The following is a 20,631-nucleotide window of genomic DNA, read 5'->3' as shown; positions in this document are numbered from 1 at the left end:
GATTTGGCCTTTAGGTCTCCTATGAGCAGTCTGACCCTTTCTAGAGAATGAGACTTACATATGAGTGAATATACCTGCATTTCTGTTTCAAGTGTTATAAAAAAAATACAAGATTGTTTTACTGATATTCTTTTTAAAGATTATACAAATAATACATGTCAGTTCTCCTTGCAAAAATTGTTAAACTGGGCCGGGGAAATGGCTCAGTGGAAGAAGTGTTTCCCTGGCAAGCGTAAGGGCCTGAGTTCAATCCCCGGTTCCACAAAAAAAAAAAAAAAAAAAAGTTAAACTGTAAGTACTGAGTGAAAATTAGAAAGCCCCCTTTACCACTAGCATCACACTCACTCATACTTGCTTGATGAAGTTATTTCTCTTTAGTAGCTTACTGCGTCTCTCATGGAGCCTTTTCATGTACCTAATTTATGTAGTTTAGAATATATTTGTTCTGCCTGGTTCTGAGTGATACATCATCTCATTTAATCCTTTTTCACTTAACATTATAAATTAACTATCTTTTGTTAGTATGTAGCTACTTCATTCTTCTTAACTCCTACTTAATATTCCTTAGCATTGTCTATACCACCATTTATTTAATGGTAAGTACATAGAAAAATGTCTGTAATTTTATCCCTAAAAGATAACTACTGTTAACATTATATTTCTTTTCATGTCTTTTATATGTGCACATACATGTGTTTTCGTGACTAAAATTACACAGGTTGTCATACTTTTTTCACTTTCTCTAGCATTTCCCACTTTAAATTTTACAATAATAATTTAGTCACTATAGAGACAGTATTTCTTCTTGGTTAAAAGCATAAAGTGCACTGAATGGCTGTAATCCCAGTTACCCTGGAAGCAAGCAGGAAGATTTCAAGTTTGAGGCCAACTTGGATAAATTAGAGAGATCCTATATCATAATGAAAAAGTAGAAAGGCCATGGGGATGTAGCTCAAAGGTAGAGTGCTTGCCTAGCATGTGATAGACCCTTGGATTCAATTCCCAGTATGGACAAGAGAGAGAAAAATGCACTCAAGTTAGTAGGGTGCCTGATTTTGAACATTAGTTCTGTCCTGACTAGCAAGTATGACCTAACTTCTTGGTGCTTTCATTTTCTTGTCTATAATTATATAGTTATCAACATATGAACTATTTAAAACAATGCCTTCTTAGCAATGTTTCTACTTTTTTATTTTTTTAGCTATAAAGATTTCAATCAAGAATGCAAAGATGAACTAGTAAGGCTTTTGGTAACTCATCATAGATGATTGCTTAATAATTCTTCATTTAATTTTAGAATTTTATTGTGAATATCTATCAAGGGATTCCAAGACTTTGATTTAAGAATACAAGAAGTTTGAAATTATAAGAGCCATTTAATAAAGGCTCACATCATTATTATTCAGAAGTTTTTATAGCCTTTAAGAATTTTTAGAGGGACTATTATTAGCATTCACTCTTTCAATCCACTATTTTTTCCCTTTCTTCTAAATATTGTGTAGTTTTGAGACTCTTGAAGACGTGATTGCATTTAAGTAGTACAATTGAATATCATTTAGTGATATGAAATTGTATTTCCTCCCAATTTCAAGCTTTCAATTTTTAGTTTAATTTAAGGTTGAAGTTATAATTTGAAGCAGAATTGGTGATTTTTAGCTAGGGACCAAATTCTTTGCTGACAGTGATTGCAGATTAGTAGACATAATCAAGATGATAAACTCAAAACTCTCTAGTGTATTAAAAACATTAAATGTATGGGCTGGGGAGATGGCTCAGTAGAATAAGCTCAAGGCTCTGAGTTCAATCCCTGGTTCCACAAAAAAACCAAAGCCAAAAACATTAAATGTATGCCATAATAACAGATACTATTTGGAATGCCATGAAGGCAATATATGACTGCTTGAAAGCTTCAGACAAGTACAGATTTTCCAACCTGTGATAGAGAGGCCTCAGTAACTGCTGCCGTCACTTGTTTCTCCTCTTTTGACTGATTCTGTTACCTATGGGCAAAATCTGTGAGCTGTACTCTCATGTCCAGGGTCTGTGGAGCATACTGTGGGACCTTCTCCACCATTTCGATTTGATGCATTGCTGGGTTGAGTTCCCAGTAGAGATTGTGTGTGCATGCATGCACACGCACACACACTCCTGTATTTGAGGCATTTATAATAAGTTATATTAACTTATTATAATAAGTTCCCCTATTATTAACAAAGTTGTGATTAATAGCCTTTCATTTGTGGTTTATATTCTCATATTCTTAGTGAATATAAGAAGCAAAATTACAGGATCAAAAATATCAATTTTAAAGCTTTCAGTACTATGGGCTGTTTATCTTTCAAGAAAGTTTGAACTCCTTTAGGTTTCTAGCAGCATTTGAGTATCAATATTTTAAAATATTACTGTCATTCGTATTTGTATTTTATTTGAAACAGTGAAAATTGGATAAGTGTGTTATTTTTATTGCAAGTGAAAAAACCCAACTCAGGCTAGTTTAAGGAGTCAAAATGAGTTCCTGACTCACACAGTCTGTGTTTGATTTAAGGAACAATTAAATCTAGAATCTCAGCTGATGTCTTTGGAGTGTAATCCTTGACTTTGTACCAGTTTATGTAGCTTCACTCTGTCTGCGTCCTAGCTTCATTGTATTGATAGCCACGGTTAGGAAAAATAGCAAGTACTGTCTCACACCTGTATCCATATGGTTTGTGAAGAGAAAATGAAACAAAACTCTCTCTCTCTTGCAGTGTGTGTATATCAAGTTCCTGAAAGAATGCTAGATTAGCTGTGCGTAGTGGTGTGTACCTGTAATACCAGCCCTCAGGAAACTGAGGCAGGAGCATTGTGAGTTTGAAGCCATATTACATAGTGAGACTCTGTTAGAAGTTGGGGGAGGGGGAGTTTGCCTTGCTTGAACTACTCAAACCGTGAGTGGGGGGATCCTGATTACATTAGTCAAATGTCTTAGTACAGATTGTCTTACTTGCCGCAGATTATTGTCCTCTCCCATACAGGTTCTTAATGAGCTATTGATTTCTGTTGCAAATCATCTGAAATCATATTCTATAGAGCTTTCTATGAAGCATAGGCATTTTGCAACTATTCCTGCCATAACTTTTGGAAAGTTCAGAGTCTTTCCTATAAAGTAGGGTTTTCATTTCATATGTTTAAGAAAATGGTGATAATAACTAAATTTGTTTTTTTAATAACTACATTTGAACTTTATTGTCTATATCACTTCAATAGCTGTGATCTTGCAGAAGTTGCTTTATCTGTGTAGGGCCAGGCATGGTGGCACACACCTGTAATCCCAGCTTGCAGGAGGCTGAGGCAAGAAAATTGCCCATTGTTCAGGGCCAGCCTGGGCAACACATTGAGTCAAACCCAGTCAGAACTACATAGCCAGACTTCATCTCAGAGAAAAAGAAAAGTTGCTTTATAAGATTGTACAGGGGCCGGGAAGATAGCTCAGTAGAACCCAAGTTCAATCCCCGGTTCTACAAAAAAGATTGTGCAAAGATAAAATGAGATATTAGCCCACATGAAATCCTTAGTATTTTTTGGTACATAATAAGGGCTTAATTAAATAGCAAGTATACTAATATTTATAGTGTTATAGTAATTATTAAATTGTTTTCTAAGGAGTTTTACTCCTTGACAATATAATGCGTGGATCCCTCATGCCTTTTTACAGACTGATGTCCTTTGGACCAAGTCACTAGTGAACCAGTAACAGTGGTAAAATAATTAATGTTTCTTTTCCTTCACTTTAATTTTTTTTTTCCCCCTATGATCTTTGTAGGTTAATGAAGTTACTGGGTTATCTTATATAGTCATGTTCTTTTAAAATGTCTTCCATAATGATAATAACAAAGAGAAAAAATATTCTCAAGGACATATGAAGTAGAGATTGGTAAGTTAGGAAAGCCTACATTTAGCTAGACATGGTGGCACGTGTGTGTAATTCCAGCACTCTGGGAAGCTGAAGCAAGAGGATTGCAAGTTCCAGTCCATTGTGGACAAATTAGTGAGAACCTATCTTGGACGAATGGGCAGACAGACAGATTCGGGTATGAGAAGGTCCTGATGGTTTTAATTTCCAATACCACAAAACAGAAAGAAAGCATACGTTTCATGTACTTTTGGTGTCAAGCGTCTCACTGTCTTATCAGTTATTCACAGAAGAAGAATTGGGAAATGCCTGCCTTTGTAAATACTTACAATATATATATGTAAGTGGGTTACTTTCACTGTGAGTGGAGGGAAGACTATTTCTTTGGGTGATGTGAATAAGTTGACCTTATATGTGGCTCTCTCCTTTTTTCCTTTTTTCAACTGTTGATCATGATTCTAAGTATCTAATCAGCATGGCCTGTAACACATTATTGTTCATTCAGCAGGTATTTGTGTATCTGCTTTATCAAATATGGCATTTTGAGGGGTGAAGTCACAGTTTTAATCTTCAGCTTTCAGTGGTGAATCATTTTCTATAGCATGTTCCATTTTGTGATTATTATTTTTTTTTTTAGGATGTGATTTCAGCTCAGTTCTTGGAAAATACTGACTTGGATTTAACTTTTGTTATTTAAATATCAACCACTTAAAGGAACATTTACTCATTCATCCATCTGTTTTTAGAATTGTTCTTAGAGGCATGCATAAGGCATTCTCACACGAGAATATATTCATTTTTGGCAGTCATGAATGTTAAGCAATTCTTTATTCCAGTAACTCTCAATTCTGACTACTGTAGAGATGTCTTTAGAAGTAAAATAATACCTACAAACCTTTGGTACATACCCAGTGACCTCAATCTAATATGCTGTATATAACTCTGTTTCTTTCAGCATTTATTTGGTGCCAGCTTCATTAGAAGCAATATCAAACACTAGTAACAGGAATTTAGAAGTTCAAATCACATAGATACAGAACATGCTTTTTATTTTATTTACATTACTGTCAAAGTGCAGCTTTGAAATTTTCATAGACTATATCTTCATCTGTGCTTTAACTTTTTGAACAGAAGTGAAGTACCACATCAGCTTTCTGTATGACATCCTATTTAAATGCTTGAAGATAGATATTATCTTCCTTCTATTCTTGAGGCAAAATGTTTCTAAATTTCTTTAATTTTTAAATTAAAAAATTATATATTAAATATATGATATGTGGCCAGGCATGATGTTGCACACCTGTAATTGGGAAACAGGATTGCCATGAATTCAAGGCCAACCCAAACTACATAATAAGACCTGCTCTCAAAATTAATTAACTGGGGCTGGGGAGATGGCTCAGTGGAATAAGCACTTCCCTGTCAAGCGCAAGGGCCTGAGTTCAATCCCCGGTTCCACAAAAAATAAATAAATAAATAAATAAATAATTATGAAAGAGAATGGACCATGTTAAAAATGGGGGGCTTCATATTTTCAGTTAGAATTTGAGGATCTGTTACTTACTGATCAAGTTACTTACCTTTAAATAGACAAAGAAATGGGATGAGATTACTTGGGAGTATTTATTTATTTGGTAACATCGGAGGATTAATGTAAGTTCTCAGCTATTGTCAATTTATACATCTGCCATCTTGTCATCTCTTTGTGGGGGGAGGGGAGTACCATGGATCAGACTTGGAACCTTGTGCTTGCCAGGCAGGCGTTTATACTGCTGAGCTTTCTCCCCAGCCCTACACCTTCCATCTTATTCAAGCAAATTATTTCAAGGACACGTTCTAAACACACAGAAGTTTAGTTTCACTAACTTAAGTTCTGGTCTACAATTTACTACTCTCTGAGAGAGTATATAGTAAAGGAAATAGAAAAGAATTTCCTGGCTGAACAGAAAGTATAGTTGGCCTTTCATATTTCTGGATTCCACACACATGGATTTAACCTACCATAGATCAAAAATATTCAAGAAAAACTACATCTGTATTGAACCTGTACAGACTTTTTTTTGGTCATGATTCCCTAATACACAATGATTTAAATATACAGGAGGATGTGGACAAGTTACATAGAAATTTTATGCTACTTCATGTAAGAGATTTGAATTTTCAAGGATTTTGCAATCTCTGAGGCTGTATGGAATCAATTTCTTGAGGTTGCCAAGAGAGGGCGGTAGGGGCCTGAATGAAGAGTAGGTGTTGTAGTTTGGGGGAAGTGGGTAATGAAGTTGTTACCTTAGGATGGTGGTGATTCTTACTATTTGATGTTTGTGACAATCACAAAGCCTTTAAAGATGATTTTTAAAATAGTCTGAGAAAATTGAAAAATATTCCACAATTATCACATTTTTCTTGATTGTGTTTGAACTGCACTCACACACCTATTTTTGAGGCACAGTAATCATGTTCTATTAAATGCACTCATTCTGTTTTTGCACTAGCTTATTTCCAGCAGTTGTTCTTCACTCTATGCCATGTTGTGCAACTCAGTCAATTCAGTGTTCTACCTGACATAGGATGCAACATGTGTATTGTATGTAATTGCACTTAAAAATAAAAACTCAGGAGTATAGGCACATAAGCCGCTTTCCTCACACGTGCACTTGTCATTGAGTCAGTATTTCTTGCTCCAAATTTGGGCCTCCACATGATACATGAAGAGTCCTTGGGCCCTCTTTGGCAAGTTCCTGTTTCTTCCATATGGCAGATGCCTCAGGACCAATTCCTGTAACCATAATCACATCAAGTTGTACTTACAGTGGTTGTTTGGGTTAGAAGTTGATAGCCAGATGACTGAGGTCCCTCCTGGTAGGAGATTAGAGTTCTAACCATTCTTCACTGGAGAATATCATGGGTCAAAAAGTATATTGATTCCCTTGTTGACAGATAAAATAGTTTGTCTTGTTATATGTGCAGGTTCCCTGGACCATTCCCTAGCATGAGAAGTAGGTATTGTACAGTGCAAATAACTCCTCTGGCCTAACCTGGTTATGGTAATGCATGGTTGCATGATGGGACGATCAAGTTTACCAGTGGGGCCCTAAGTAAAAACAGCCAATACTGACAAAACCCATAAGAGGAAGGTGAGGGCTAGCTGGCAACTTTTGCCCTATTTCCAGTTGGATAGGGTGATCTCAGCAGGAGCTATGGCAAAAATCAGAGCTGAAGTCCCAAGCACAGTTAAGAACCAGGGATAGCAGCTGGTAAGAGATGACCAGTCACTAAAAAGGATGGAATCAGATTGTGTTGATAGTTGGCAGTGTACTCAGGACCAATTCCTATAACCATACTCACATCAACTTGTACTTACAGTGGTTGTTTTGGGTTAGACCTCCACTGCGGTGGGGGTGGATAGGATAATAGTGCATGGGGCCCTCCAAAGAGGTTTTAGAGATTGGGTATTCTTCTTTTACTCACAGCATTCCTTGGTTTAAAGGAGTTAGCATCTGTGGTCAAACTTATGGGCAAGCATTTCCTAACTCATTGGTGTAGTGTGCCTGAGCCTAATGTCTGTATTTGCCTCAAAATGAGGTTCTCATGCTCTTTTAAATCCCCTTTTTTTGTCCTTAATAAGAAGAGGAAAATGCCTATAGAGAATTTCATAGGAGAAAAATCCTATTTCAAGAAACTAGAGTTAACCCCTTAGCAAGGCTATTGGCAAGACCTGATCCGGTACAGGTGAGTTCCTGCAAGTTTGTTCAGCATTAGCTTCATACTACAGTTGGTTCCTTCCACTTTCTCTGAGATCTGCAGTCAGTTTATTTTTTGCAGTCTCCAAGTAATCTTTACTTTGTTGGCCACCAGCTGCACCACTTTTGTAATGAATGCCAGCCCATTGTCTGATCCTATGCTAATGAGAATTTCAAAATGAGGAATGATCTCCTAAAAGGAACTCAGATGCCTTTTCCATATGATTGGGCAAGGTCTTTACCTAGCCTGAGAGGATACACACAAATACTTAACAAATACTTGTAGCTATTGACTCAGGGAAGTTCAGTGAAATCAACATTTTCAAATGTGGCTCCCCCAACACTGTGCATCCCAGGTGCTTTCTTGTGGGCACATATTTCACATTATTCACACACTACTTGGGCTATGCTGGAGAGCCATGGGATGTAGAAATGCCAACCCATGGTAGTCTCAAGAACCATTGGGTTCATATGGGTGACCTGATTAACCTTTTTGACAAATGTTGGAGCTAGTACCTTGGGGATTGTAGTCTTTATTATCTTCAAATTTCCACCAGCCATCTAGGACGTAGCCTTTATGCCCCATCTTAAGCCAAGTACTCTCATGTTGTGGGTATTTAGCATCTCATTCTGCAAATGGATTAGTAGTATGGCAGCCATAGCTGTTGGTTCTACATTCCCCTGGAGGTTGCATACTTTGCTTTCTGGTCTGCTTTATAGTGTCTCAGTGGCCATACTGTCTACACCCTTCTAGTGTTGTCCCCAACAGTGTGGGACTGCCACCCTCTTGGGGGCCCATACAGCATCTAGAAATTCAAGGATTTCTTGGCCATATTTTATGTCTTTTTTTTCCCTGAATTTATTAGACCCTTTTCTGTATGTAAAGCTCTGTGTACATGGAGGGTGGTGAAGGCATAGCACTTGTATGTATTTACATGTATTCCTGCCACCAGTTAGCGCGAATTAGTGTGATAAGCTCTGCTTTGTGCCCGATGAAAAATTCAGAGTTACTACAGAGTACCCTGCAAGGTGTTCTCCTTCTTTCATAAAATTGCTGTCATCAGTGAAATACACAGTGTTGGGGTCCTTGAAGGGATAATTCTTCAAATCTGGTTGGCTGAAGAATACCTCAACCATGACCTCAGTGTAGTCTTGATCTGGCTGGTCTGGCCAGGTGCCATACCACTTATAATTGGATATGTGGATATTCACAGTGTTTTTTTGATAACTAATCATCCGGGTGTTGCCCAGTGTTGTTCCTTATACTTCATTAATGTCATAGAGTTTGGTTGTCAGCCTCTGCCACCAAGTGGGCATTAGCTGCAAACATTCACAAACGGGGTGTTCAGCCCTGAGCATCAGAGTCAGGTTGTTTGGAGAGGTATGTATGCCACCAGCCAATGCCATGTCCCCAGTATCTGGGTTGAATTCTCACTGCTATAGCAGTACAGTTACGAATATAGAAGAAGGGCGTAGTCCTGTCTGAAAGACCCAGGCCTGGTGCTTTGGTGAGTGCCTTTTTGAACTCTTCCAAGGTCTTTTGTTGTACTTGTTCACATAATAGAGATTCTCCTTTGTCCACCTTTGAGAAGTTAGGAATCCAAATTCTGTAAATACTTATGACCTCAAGGAACTCCCAGACATGGCTTTGGTTTGTTGGTATAGGGATTAAACAAATCTCAGATCTGAGTTGACGATGTCCATATGACAAATGGAAACCAAGGTATTTGACCTTCTCTTGTAAATCTTGGCCTTTTTTCTAGAGACCTTGTAGCCAGCCTCCCAGAGGAGAGTAAGGAGCTACTGAGTTCCTTTCATGCAGTCCTCCCCAAGACTTGGCCAGCAACAAGTCCTTTACAAACTAGAATAGGATATAGCCATGCTGATGCACTAGAAAAGTTCTCAGATTAGTAGCCAGCATCATGATGGTTAGGGAACTTCTGAATCCTTGAGGTATCCTTTTCCAAGTCAGTTGGCCTTGGCCATTGTAGGAGTCCCCTCCAGGTTCTCATCTCAGTCCAGGAAGTCAATGTTTGTAATCCCAAAGATATGTTATTGAAATCTCACCAAGTTAATTCCAATCTACCACTCCCAGTGCAACCCACAGCAAAAGTAAAGACACTAAAACATATTTGTAATTATTGGGGAGCCAAGGGACGCTAAGTCCAGCCACAAAGATGGCTTTCCAAAACAAAGAGGCTGACCCAGGGCCACACCTGGGTTTTATTCAGTGGAGGAGGAGTGGCTTGAGGAATGACTGAGAATTGTGGGAAGTAGGTGAATACTGTGAGCTGAGGTAGGTGGGTGGCCTACATTAACCTCTGCCATATGCAGAGAGGATATGCAGAGAAAGTAATACGCAATATGCTTTTGAGATAGTATTTAATGTTTAGGGGGGTCTGGTGCTACAGCTCTGATGTAATCTTTCAAGCCGCAGGAAGTCATAGCTTCTATCTCGAGGCTTAATCCCACCTGGCAGCACAGAGCATTGGCTCTTTGTCCTGTCTCGACCCGGCTCACATTAAAGAGCAGCAGATGTAGGTTACCAGGAAAACATGCATGCCACTGTTAAAGACTATCACTAGCACCTCAGCTAGACCAGTATACATTGCTTAAGATCAGTTGAAAGAATAAAGAGAAGTCCTAGCCAGCTCTGTATATCTCAGTACAAGGAAATAGGGTCAGGCTCAGCCAAAATGGAGACAATTGCGCTTCATTCAAGGAGAGCTGCCCTAGTGGTCCTCCATAGGCCATTTTCTAAATTTTTCCACTGGAAAAAAACTGGCTGGAGATTGGCTGGCTTTGTGGTACTTGCAGATCCTGAACTGACTGATAGTCTGTGCCCAGCTTCTGGACTGGTAGGGGAAGTATGTGTGTTTCAAGGTGATTGACAAGGTCAGAGGATCCAGTAGTTTAAGAGCTTCTCCAGGTGTCTCTGGATCCCAGTCTGGGCCTTCAGGGATGAAATACTGTCTGGTGAATTGGCTTTGCTCCTCGCTTTAGTTCTATGATTACTAGAGTTTGTTTGGAGCCGATCTGGTGGCTTGTCTTCAGCCCCTATTCCAAGTACTCTGAAGGGAAGCTCACTATGAGACTGTAGAGGTGTGGTTGTTCTTGGGGAATCATAAGGGTCATGATTTTGGCTCTGATTTGCGCACAGTCAGAGCAGCCTGTCCGTAGGAGTTGAACGTTATTTGAGCCTGTAGCTTTCCCAAATGATCTTGACCCATTAAAGCTATGGGGTAGTCAGGGAGCTACAGGAACTCATGAATGATTTGGGGGCAGCAATAAAGGACAGCATGTTTGGTTGTCAGTGGCCCCCACACTAGTGACTTGTTTCTGAGAGGGAGCCCACAGGTTGAGTCACCACAGAGTGCTCTGCCCTTGTGTACACCATAAGGTCAGTGGGCTGGCCCCTCATATTCACTCAGACCATAGGGTCTTGAGAATGCTAACAGGCAAGAACTCTTAGCAGTCCAACAAGATAGAACTTGGTTTATCATCTTGATATTCTCCCATGGCAGCCAACCCCTACAGAATCATGTGGCACCCCATGTGGCTTTTGACCCAACTGATATCAGCTCTAGACTACCAGACCTTTGCTTTTTGGTTCAGGGGAGTGGGAGATTTTTCTATCCAGTAGGGACGTTCATTTTTCCAGTGCCCAGACCTGTGCCAGCAGGCACATTGGTTCCAGTCCAGCTTTGTTCATGGGCAGGGTGGCCCTCTTGGTCGGCTTCCTGTTAGTGTTCTCATTGGTCCAACCCTCTGCCCCTGGACACATCCCCACAGGGGATTCCTAACCATTCCACTAGGGTATCTGCCAGTAAGTCCATCTGTTTCTTCATCTTGGAACCTCCACATGATTGACTGGTGTTTATTCCAGCTAAACCCTGCAGCTTCTATAGCAAGCCGTATTTACTATGCATTGGTTCTCAGCCACCTGTGGGCCAAAGGGGGTATACAAATAGAATGCCTCTTCATAGAAATGGCTTGGACTTTCTAGAGTACCTCCAGTGTTTTGCTCATGTTCATGACCCTCTTTTACCTTCAGATCATTTAGGAGGGCCTCCTGGGGTGTTTTTTTTTTTTGTTTGTTTGTTTAAACATACTTGGTACAGGGTCTCACTATGCAGCTTGGACTTACTGTGATACTCTGTTTTCAGCCTCACCAGTGCTGGTATTACAGGTGTGCGCCATCATGCCTAGACTCAGTCGCCAGCTCAGTGTACCCAGGGGTGGGGCTGGTGTGGTATATGGTGCCGAGGATCAAACCCCAGTCTCTGCTTGCCTAAGCAGGTGCTTAGTCTGCGTAGCTATCTTACCGGCCCTTTCCTGGTACTGTATGATCTGGGTGAGTCCCCTCTGCATTTGGGTCTCATTAGGGGTCTTTTTCTGGAAAATGTTCATAGGTATAAGCCTCAGGGTCTATTGTTCTGTGGGGCATTTTCTTCAATCAGCATGTGGCAGCTTGAGTGACCAGGCTGTGCTCTTCAGTGTTGAATAAGGTCAGAAGGAGTTGTTATCAGTCAGTCCAGTTTGGATAATCGACTGCATCAGGCTTCTCTGTAGATGATGGGATGTGATTCTTCTAGTTAAGGAGGTGGTATGAAAAGTTGGTACATTTGTTCACCTACTTGGATCTGCCCTTCTTGGTTATAGTAGAGAGGTCCCCACACTTCTTGAAGCAGCATCTATATGTTGCCTTGGTAGGGCTGGCAAGTCAAACAGCCAGAGAGGTCCTTTCAGTGGGTGCCTACTTGCATGTGTGTGCCAGAATGCCTCTGTTGGGGTTTCTGGGGAGGCTTCAGGCAACATTGAGGAGGAGGTGACATCTGGTGGACTGACTTAGCTCTGGTGGGACTTCAGGAGTAGTAACAACTGGCTGAGGCAGAGGTGGATACAGTGAGGCATAAGAAGATAGGACTTCTCTGCTCCTCGGGCACCATTTTATTTGGCCTTGTCAGATATTTGGAGGTGGCTGTTACTCTGGCTATCATCACTCTGCAATTTTGTTTTGCCTTTTTTTTTTCTTTGGTGGAACTGGGGCTTAAACTCAGGCCTTTGCGCTTGCCAGGGAAGCGCTTATTCTACTGTTATAATGGGCTTATTCTACGCCATTTCCCCAGCCTACCCTGCAGTTTTGAATGCAGGTGTTTAGCCAAGGTGGACAGGACGGGACCAAATCTTGGCGAAAGTCAGTGTAAGGAAGTTGGTCAAAGAGGCCAGGGTTCCCTATAACAGTCATTCAAACTTGCTAGTTATCAAGTAAGCTCTCAGGAGAACTCTTCAAAGTGATGGCCAGGCATTTTCACAGAATGTCCATAGCGTTCCAAGAGTTAATTTAACATTGTAATCACTCAAATATCCCTTTTTAAAATTCTTTAACATATACTCTAGGGGAGTTGTTTTACTCTTTGTTTTTTTATTTTCCACTCATCTTCTCTCCCTAGTGGACTTTCACAGAGAGGAATATGTGGGAAGGGAATGGCTAATATGGAGGAGATGTGCTTGCTTTACCTACCTCTGCTGCTGTACTCACAAAAATATTTCAGGCATCTGTTAGCCACTATCCATCTCACTCATAGGCAAACACAAGACTCCAGCCTGCTGCCCAGTGTCTGACACCCAACTCCTTATAGTTAGCAGCTGCAGTTTTAGTGAACCTTAGTGAGGCAACCCTAACCAAGGGAGGTTATGTAACTCACCTTCTGCCTCTCAGAGGCTGGTTTACCAGAATGAACCTGGGCTCCTACCAATCTGAAGGACAGTGCTTCCCACACTAGTTCCCAAGCATCACCTGTTCTGTTGGGCGTGTAGGGTTTTCACCCAGGTATTCTAGAAGGGGCAATCTTCCTACAGGTCAAATGGCTTACTGGCACCAGGACCACCAGGCAAGTTTGCATGTCCTGGTACAAAGGAAGTGGAACATAGGAGGACTTCAGCTCTCTAAATTTGGAGTGATCCTCCAAGAAATGTAGCAAGATTCTCATCCAGAGGCCAGACACCAAGGCTTTTTCCAAAGGGTAGTGTTTATTTGTGCCAGCACAGGGCTCAATGGGTTCATACCCAGAAGGCTGAACCCCAGCATGGCAGAGTTTTGCCTTTTATACAATTTTTGTGCCTTTTACTTCCCATAAATGTTAACACACTAATGTACTACAACCTGATTGGGTACAGTCTGTGTCACAGAGCAATACTAGAACTACATGTGTGTCTAGGAACTAATTGGGCCATGCCATCTTTCTTGATTCTGAGAAAGCTCTCTTCCACCGCTTTCCTTCAGGAGGGTTCTGCTGGCCTCACTTGTCCAAGGAAGGGTCCTGCCACATCAGCTTTAAATTTGGAAGTGTTTTAAATCGTGTCAAGAATATCATACAGATATTTTTCAGACAGACCCTTTTATTACAGGGTTGTGGTTTAGCTTGATGGTAAAGCTGTTCTAGTCTCCAGCACTGGAGGTGAAGGTGGGTAGCAGAACCTTTGTCAGAGGTCCAATGCTTGCTATCTGTCTAGATTGATTATGTAGTAACAGATACAATGATTTTTCAGCTCTTTCTTTGTCTAGTTTAGGCTTGTCAACTCTTAAGTATTATTTTCTTGAATCTTAGTTTCCTTAAAAATTCAGATTCATGGTCAAATTCTCATTCTCATTGTCTGCACCAACTTAAACATAGTATTCACCTTGAAACATTTTAGCTGGCATAATCACATTTCTAATGGATTTATCTTAACTCTTATCACCACATCTTGGACAAACATTGTTAGCTTCAAATTTCTGAATGAGTGTTTCAAAGATGATTTGCAGTTACATGGTTAGCTTGATCAGTTGCTTTAAAACGGTAATGATTATTGTAAGGATTATAGGGTTTTTGTTTTGTTTTTTACCGAGTATTTCATGTAGGTAGTCATTTGTCAGTAGCCTAGCTTGGTTGAGTAGTACAGACAAAAGGAGACAGTCTGATTCAAGTTGTATATATATAAATGTATAAAATTTTGAATACTGTACTAACTGGAGCATTTGATGAATACCCAGGTTTATCATAAGATTTATTGATTGTCACTTTTTAATGGGTGTACTTGAACTAGATAGTAGTATTTCCCACAAATGCACTGCCTCTTAACCACCAATTTAAGGGGTGTGTGTGTATGTGTGTGTGTTTAGGAAACAGCACGTAGTAGGGTCTAGAGGGACTGCATTTCCATGTGCTATAGATCCCAGAGGTGTTATGTCAAACTCCAGTATGTTTTTTAAAAATTGTTTTACTAGCCAGGCATAATGGCACAAGCCTGTAATCACAGCACTTGGGAAGCTGAAGCAGGAGGATTGCTACAAGTTGAAGGCCAGCCTGATTTACTTAGTGAACTCAAGGCCACCTGAATTACTAAGGTCTCATCTCTTAAAAACAAAAAGGGCTGAGGAGATAGCTCAGTGGCCTAAGTGCCTGCCTGGCAGCCTTAAGATTGTAAATACAGTCCCTGATACCAAACAACAACAACCACAACAAAAACACTTAGGAAGACAAAGTTTTATTATGCTAATTTTAAAATTCAAATTGAAAACATTTAGTCAATGAAAAAAATGAGGCAGTTCAAAGGCATCTAATAAATACAAATGTAGACTGTAGACATTGTTTTATTTTCATGTAGTCTCATTGTTTGATGTGTTTTTCCATGAAATCCTTGAGTTTTACACATAAGTACTGAGCCATGCATGGTAGTACATACCTATCATCCCAGCACTTGGCAGGCTAAGGCAGGAGGTTCACCAAAGTACTTACAAGTGACTTTTTCATAGCCCACCTTAAATTTTAAAGTTCTCAAGTTAAATTGCTCTAGATGTTTGAATTGAAATTTGTTACTTTAACAAATATTTACATTAAGTAAGTGCTACAAGTGTAGCGTCACTGTTGTCAAAATGCAGTTGTTAGGTATTGTCCAGTTTTTACACAACATAGCTAAACCATGTACTCAGAGAACTGTTCATGAAGAGTACTGCTTTGTGATTGTACTTTTTAGCTTTACAGATCACTTAAAAGGAAGAGCTTTGAGGTAGTGATATCAAATATAATAAGGATTAAGTGAAATAACTTATAATAATGCTAGATGTTCAATAAACTGTAAGAACTATTTTTACCATTTAATAAACAGCCAATTAACAGGATTGAGTTGGAACACCAGAGAGGGGCTGAGAAGAGGCAGCATTGTTTATTAAGAGAACTGTGGCAAAGCAAAGAGCTAAAATACCTGGATGCAAATCCTGTTTGCTGTGAAATTGCTGTTTTTAATCTGCAGAATCTTAAGATTTACATTCTTAAAACAGTGATATTATTTAGCCTCCTTACATGTTATGAGAAAACTAGACATGTAATACAAGATAGTGTTTGAGTCACTAGAGGCTTTAATAAACAATAATTACTTAGGAAACAGCTAAGGACAGGTAGATTTAACTTTATCTTCAAGTAGGTCAAAGAACCAGATGTTACTAGGTAGTTAGGCAAAGAAGACAGTTTTGCCTGGTATGACTGATGAATATCTGACTTATTGTTGAAAGAGTTCCTCTTTGATGGTATTGACACCTTTTATTATGTTTGCTAACCTGTTCCTTGAATTTTTTTTATTTTATTTTTTTTTTTTTGGCAGAACTGGGAATTGAACTCAGGTCCTTGCACTCACTAGGCAAGCGCTTATTCTACTGAGCCATCTCCCCAGCCCCTGAAATTCTTGTTGTTATGCCACATCTTCTTTCCTTCTATTAACCATATATATATATATATATATATATACACACACACACACATTTACCATTTATTTTATGTAGTATATTGTTAAATTTAAGTTTATACAAAGGCCATTATTCACTTTGTTCTATGGCCCCAAAACCTCCTTGATCAGAAAATTTGGGACACAACTGAGTTACAGGATAGGTTCTCCTATGTCCTGAGTTCTCAATGACTTTGAAAGGCTAGGGCCAACATGTTAGCTGTCCCTGCAGCCCTTCTTTTTCTCCAGTATTTGGTCTGCAACCTTAAGTTGGTAACCCTCCAGAAGAGAAGCTTATTATTATTACCCTACAACATAGGCAGTTAATTGGTACCACATTATGCCAGTATTAGATAAGGGGTTACCAAAGAAGTGGACAACCTCAAAACAGTAGCTTATTACTAGTAATGTAAATTCTTACAGTTTATGGTCAGTATAGTTTACATGGCAGGTCAGAAGGTGGAAAAATAGTAGGTTCAAAAGAAACTTGTATCATAAATCAATATATAGCTATTACTATTAAGCAATTATTGTTCTATGTGCTTAATAGCTTCTATTTTTACATTACTATGTTTACTACTTTAGGTAGTATCTCTAATCATGACTTTTCTATGTTGAGACTTTTTTTTTTCTCACATAAAATTTATTAAATCCGGAACCCAATGGGGAAGCGAGTCACGTAGCAAGCAGGCATGAATATAGAACAGGAGCCTGTCCTGTAGGGGTTGGATTAGTGACTCTTCCTGGCTTGCTCAAGATGATTACCAATCCTGGGTGCTTATCTTCAGGAGGTCGGCATGTGCTTGATCTTTGGTCTTAAGGTCTGGCCCATACCTGCAGTGTCTGTCTCTCCCACAGTTGCAAGACATCTTGTGAATGACATATTTTGCAGGTTACTTTAAATTTTTTGTTTTTAGAAAAACATAAATTTGTCCAGTTTGACATGCCAGAGAGTAAGAAATATCTGCTTTGAAGAGGTTTTTGTTTTTGTGGTGCCAGGCAAGGGCATTGGATATGCTAGGCAAGTGCTTTACCACTGAGCTGTGTCCCTACCCCCTTTTAAATTTTATTTTGAGGCAGAGTTTCACCAAGTTGCACAGATGGCTTCAAACTTGGAATCCTGCTTCAGCTTCCAAGTACAGTAAGTCCCTGACTTATTATAAATGAGTTCCATTCCAAAAGTGAGTCTTAAACACAGATTGCTTTGCACTTCCTAGCAGTCCGCTCTACATCACCACTGGTTTTTCTCTTGCTTCGGGATATCTGAACTGATTGAGCACTGTTCAGTTGTACAGTATCATAGTGTAGAGTAAGTACACAGAAGCACAACTGTGACAATGTCCAGCAGACATGTGAGCTACTTCCATGATTTGTTTGCATCTATAAGGGATCAGGATATAGCTCAGCAGCACAGTCTGCCTGGTAAGCTCAAGGTCTCGAGTTTGAGTCCTGGTTCTGGAAAAAAAAAATTTCTGTTTGCATCTACAAATGTTCATAACAGGAGGTCCATTCCTATCTGTGGAAAGTTTGCAACTGGACTGTTCATAAATCAGGGCTTTACTCTAGCTGGGATTTCAAGTGTGTGCTACTGTTCCTGGCTAGAGAGGTTTAAAGCTTGATTTTAACTTGTTTTATAGTAATCCAAAATTTGTGTAACTATCTGTATAAAAACATTTATTGACTAGACAGGTCTCATATTAATTACATGACTCTTCTAATTGTGTGGTAAGCAGAAAAATAAATTTTATTCAACAAACTAACATACACATTTTTTGGTCCCTTTTCTTCCTTTTTCTTTTCTTCGTTAAGTAGGATAAGTTCTGAGCGTCGAAAAGAAAAGTCTAGAGATGCTGCCAGATCTCGCCGAAGCAAAGAGTCTGAAGTGTTTTATGAGCTTGCTCATCAGTTGCCACTTCCCCATAACGTGAGCTCACATCTTGATAAGGCTTCTGTTATGAGGCTCACCATCAGTTATCTGCGCGTGAGGAAACTTCTGGATGCTGGTAAGTTGTTTTATATGAGCATAGTAGGCCTGAAAATTAGAATTTAAAATGATTGGAAATTATTTTTAGCACATGATCACCATTTTTTGTTGTTGTTGTTACATGACGTCCTTTTTATTATGTATTTTGAAAGTTTAATTTCGAAATTCCCCCACCCCTCCTTGTCCTCACCCTTCTATTTTTCAATAATTTGCCTGGCTGCTTTGTTTTAATAATTATGCAAAGCAGTTAGCTGGTAAAATCTAATTTTAGTCTTCCCAGCTCTGGCTTTAACTATTCTATGTGAACATGAGTGACGGGGAAAAATTAAAATACAGCTTAGAGTATATCAGAGAAAACTTATAAACATCTAAATATTGCGTTGTTTAAACATAACATCTTAATTACCTTCCTCCTCTTGTGCCTTTTTAGGTGATCTGGATATTGAAGATGAAATGAAGGCACAGATGAATTGCTTTTATTTGAAGGCCCTGGATGGCTTTGTTATGGTGCTTACTGATGATGGTGACATGATTTACATTTCTGATAACGTGAACAAATACATGGGATTAACTCAGGTGACATGTCCTTATACTAAGAGTCCTTTTAGATGATTTTATGATTTTATTATATAGATCTAATTTTTAAAAATATATTTACAGTTTGAACTAACTGGACACAGTGTGTTTGATTTTACTCATCCATGTGACCATGAGGAAATGAAAGAAATGCTCACACACAGAAATGGTGAGAAGTCTATTTGATTTAATGTAACAGTGTTTTACTTAATCAAATACTATTTATAATTTTTTAAAAATTGTGTTATTGTACTAATGTAAGGAAAATATCACTGCACATTTAATTTTAAGACCACTTTGCAGGAATTTCATAAAAATACCCCAAAATGTCTTAAGAATCTACCTCATTTAATAAATAATCACACACACAGATAAAATGAATGGAAAAATAAATAAGAAGGCCAAGAGAGTTATAAATTAAAATACACCATTAAGAAAGCACAAGTCATATAAATAGCAGATTGTACAATTTTAGATAGTTATTGAAGCTGAGGTAGTAGTTTGGGTCCAGGCTTTTTCAAGGCCTTTTATCTCAAGAAAAAAAAAAATAACCAATATTTCAGAAGCACAACAAATGCTTTGACCTCTCCGGATGTTTTCAGTAATTTGAAACTATGTAATTAGATTACAGAGTATAACAGCAGTGTGGATGCTTACACAGTAACAGAGAGTAAAAGTTGTAATTCTGAAAATAATTCATTACAAATGATAAAATATTCCAAGATTTTTTAAAAATACCCTTAAATTACAAAAACGAAGCAAAGAAAGCTTTTCCATAGTTGTACCTTCTTACATTGAATATACTGATCACAATCCTAAAAATTACTAAGCAAAAATTTACTATACTTTGTAGTATCTTTGCTGCCCTCCAGTGCATGTATTTGCTTTGCTTCAGAAATATTTCTTTTTCCCTTTGTATTTCATGTATAATAACAGGTAACCTTTATTGAGAGAATACCAGGTGTCAAGACACCACTTTCTTCATTTTGTATCTTTAAGTTTTATATTGCTCAGAACAACCCTGTGAAATTACTGTTACAGTTCCTGTTTTACTGAGTCACCGAGTTACTTGTCCTGTATACTTGGTTGGCAAATGGCAGAGCTTGGTCTAAATTCATGTCAACTGGTTTCTGCAGCCATGCTTGGTATTTCAGATGTCTTAATGTGTTTTTGAACTCTCACTGCATTCTGCTGCTTTTTAAAAATCCTTAGTAGGAGCTCACTCTTGCTTCTTAATTTCATATATTGTTTTTACTATGAAATTGGGAAAAACGCATAATGTTTAGAATTGTACATAAAAAAATAGGTAAATATGCTCTGAGCAGTGACTTTGAGTAGGTTGTTAATACATGTTGCTGAATATGGTGTGTGCGTGTTCTGGACTTCAGACCTGAGATTTGCATTTACTGCTGAGTGCTTGCCTGAGGCTGGACTAGAAATGGATGAATATCAGAACATCTTGTTTTGATTTGGTAATGAGGTTAATGTGTTTTTCTAAATCAGATATAGTCTACTTAATATTTAAATGTATGTTTTGAACCTAATGTACTTTTTTTTTAAATGTATTTAGTACAGGGTCTGTAGGATCTCACTATACAGGTTAGACTTGTAGGGATCCTTCTGTTTTCTGCCTCCCAAGTGCTGGGATTGCAACTTTTTTTTTTTTTTTTTTTTTT

General features: G+C 38.7%; 1 protein-coding gene across 2 annotated transcripts in view; it reads left to right on the top strand.

The window, feature by feature from the left end:
* The window catches only part of Hif1a (hypoxia inducible factor 1 alpha subunit), a 49,649-nt gene that overhangs the window by 7,587 nt on the left and 21,431 nt on the right, over positions 1-20,631 (top strand). Inside the window, exons 2-4 of one of the 2 annotated variants that reach the window (XM_004624804.2) lie at positions 18,208-18,398; positions 18,810-18,955; positions 19,040-19,124. In XM_004624804.2, the coding sequence (XP_004624861.1) occupies positions 18,208-18,398; positions 18,810-18,955; positions 19,040-19,124 (422 nt within the window). Of the gene's footprint in view, positions 1-18,204; positions 18,399-18,809; positions 18,956-19,039; positions 19,125-20,631 lie in introns of both variants that reach the window. The other variant, XM_023703009.1, reaches the window with a different exon arrangement.

This window comes from Octodon degus, unplaced genomic scaffold (genome assembly GCF_000260255.1).
Source record: "Octodon degus isolate 3935 unplaced genomic scaffold, OctDeg1.0 scaffold00007, whole genome shotgun sequence".
NCBI classification, from domain to species: domain Eukaryota; kingdom Metazoa; phylum Chordata; class Mammalia; order Rodentia; family Octodontidae; genus Octodon; species Octodon degus.
Note: the sequence above shows the minus strand (reverse complement) of the source record. Positions and strands in the feature narration are given on the sequence as shown.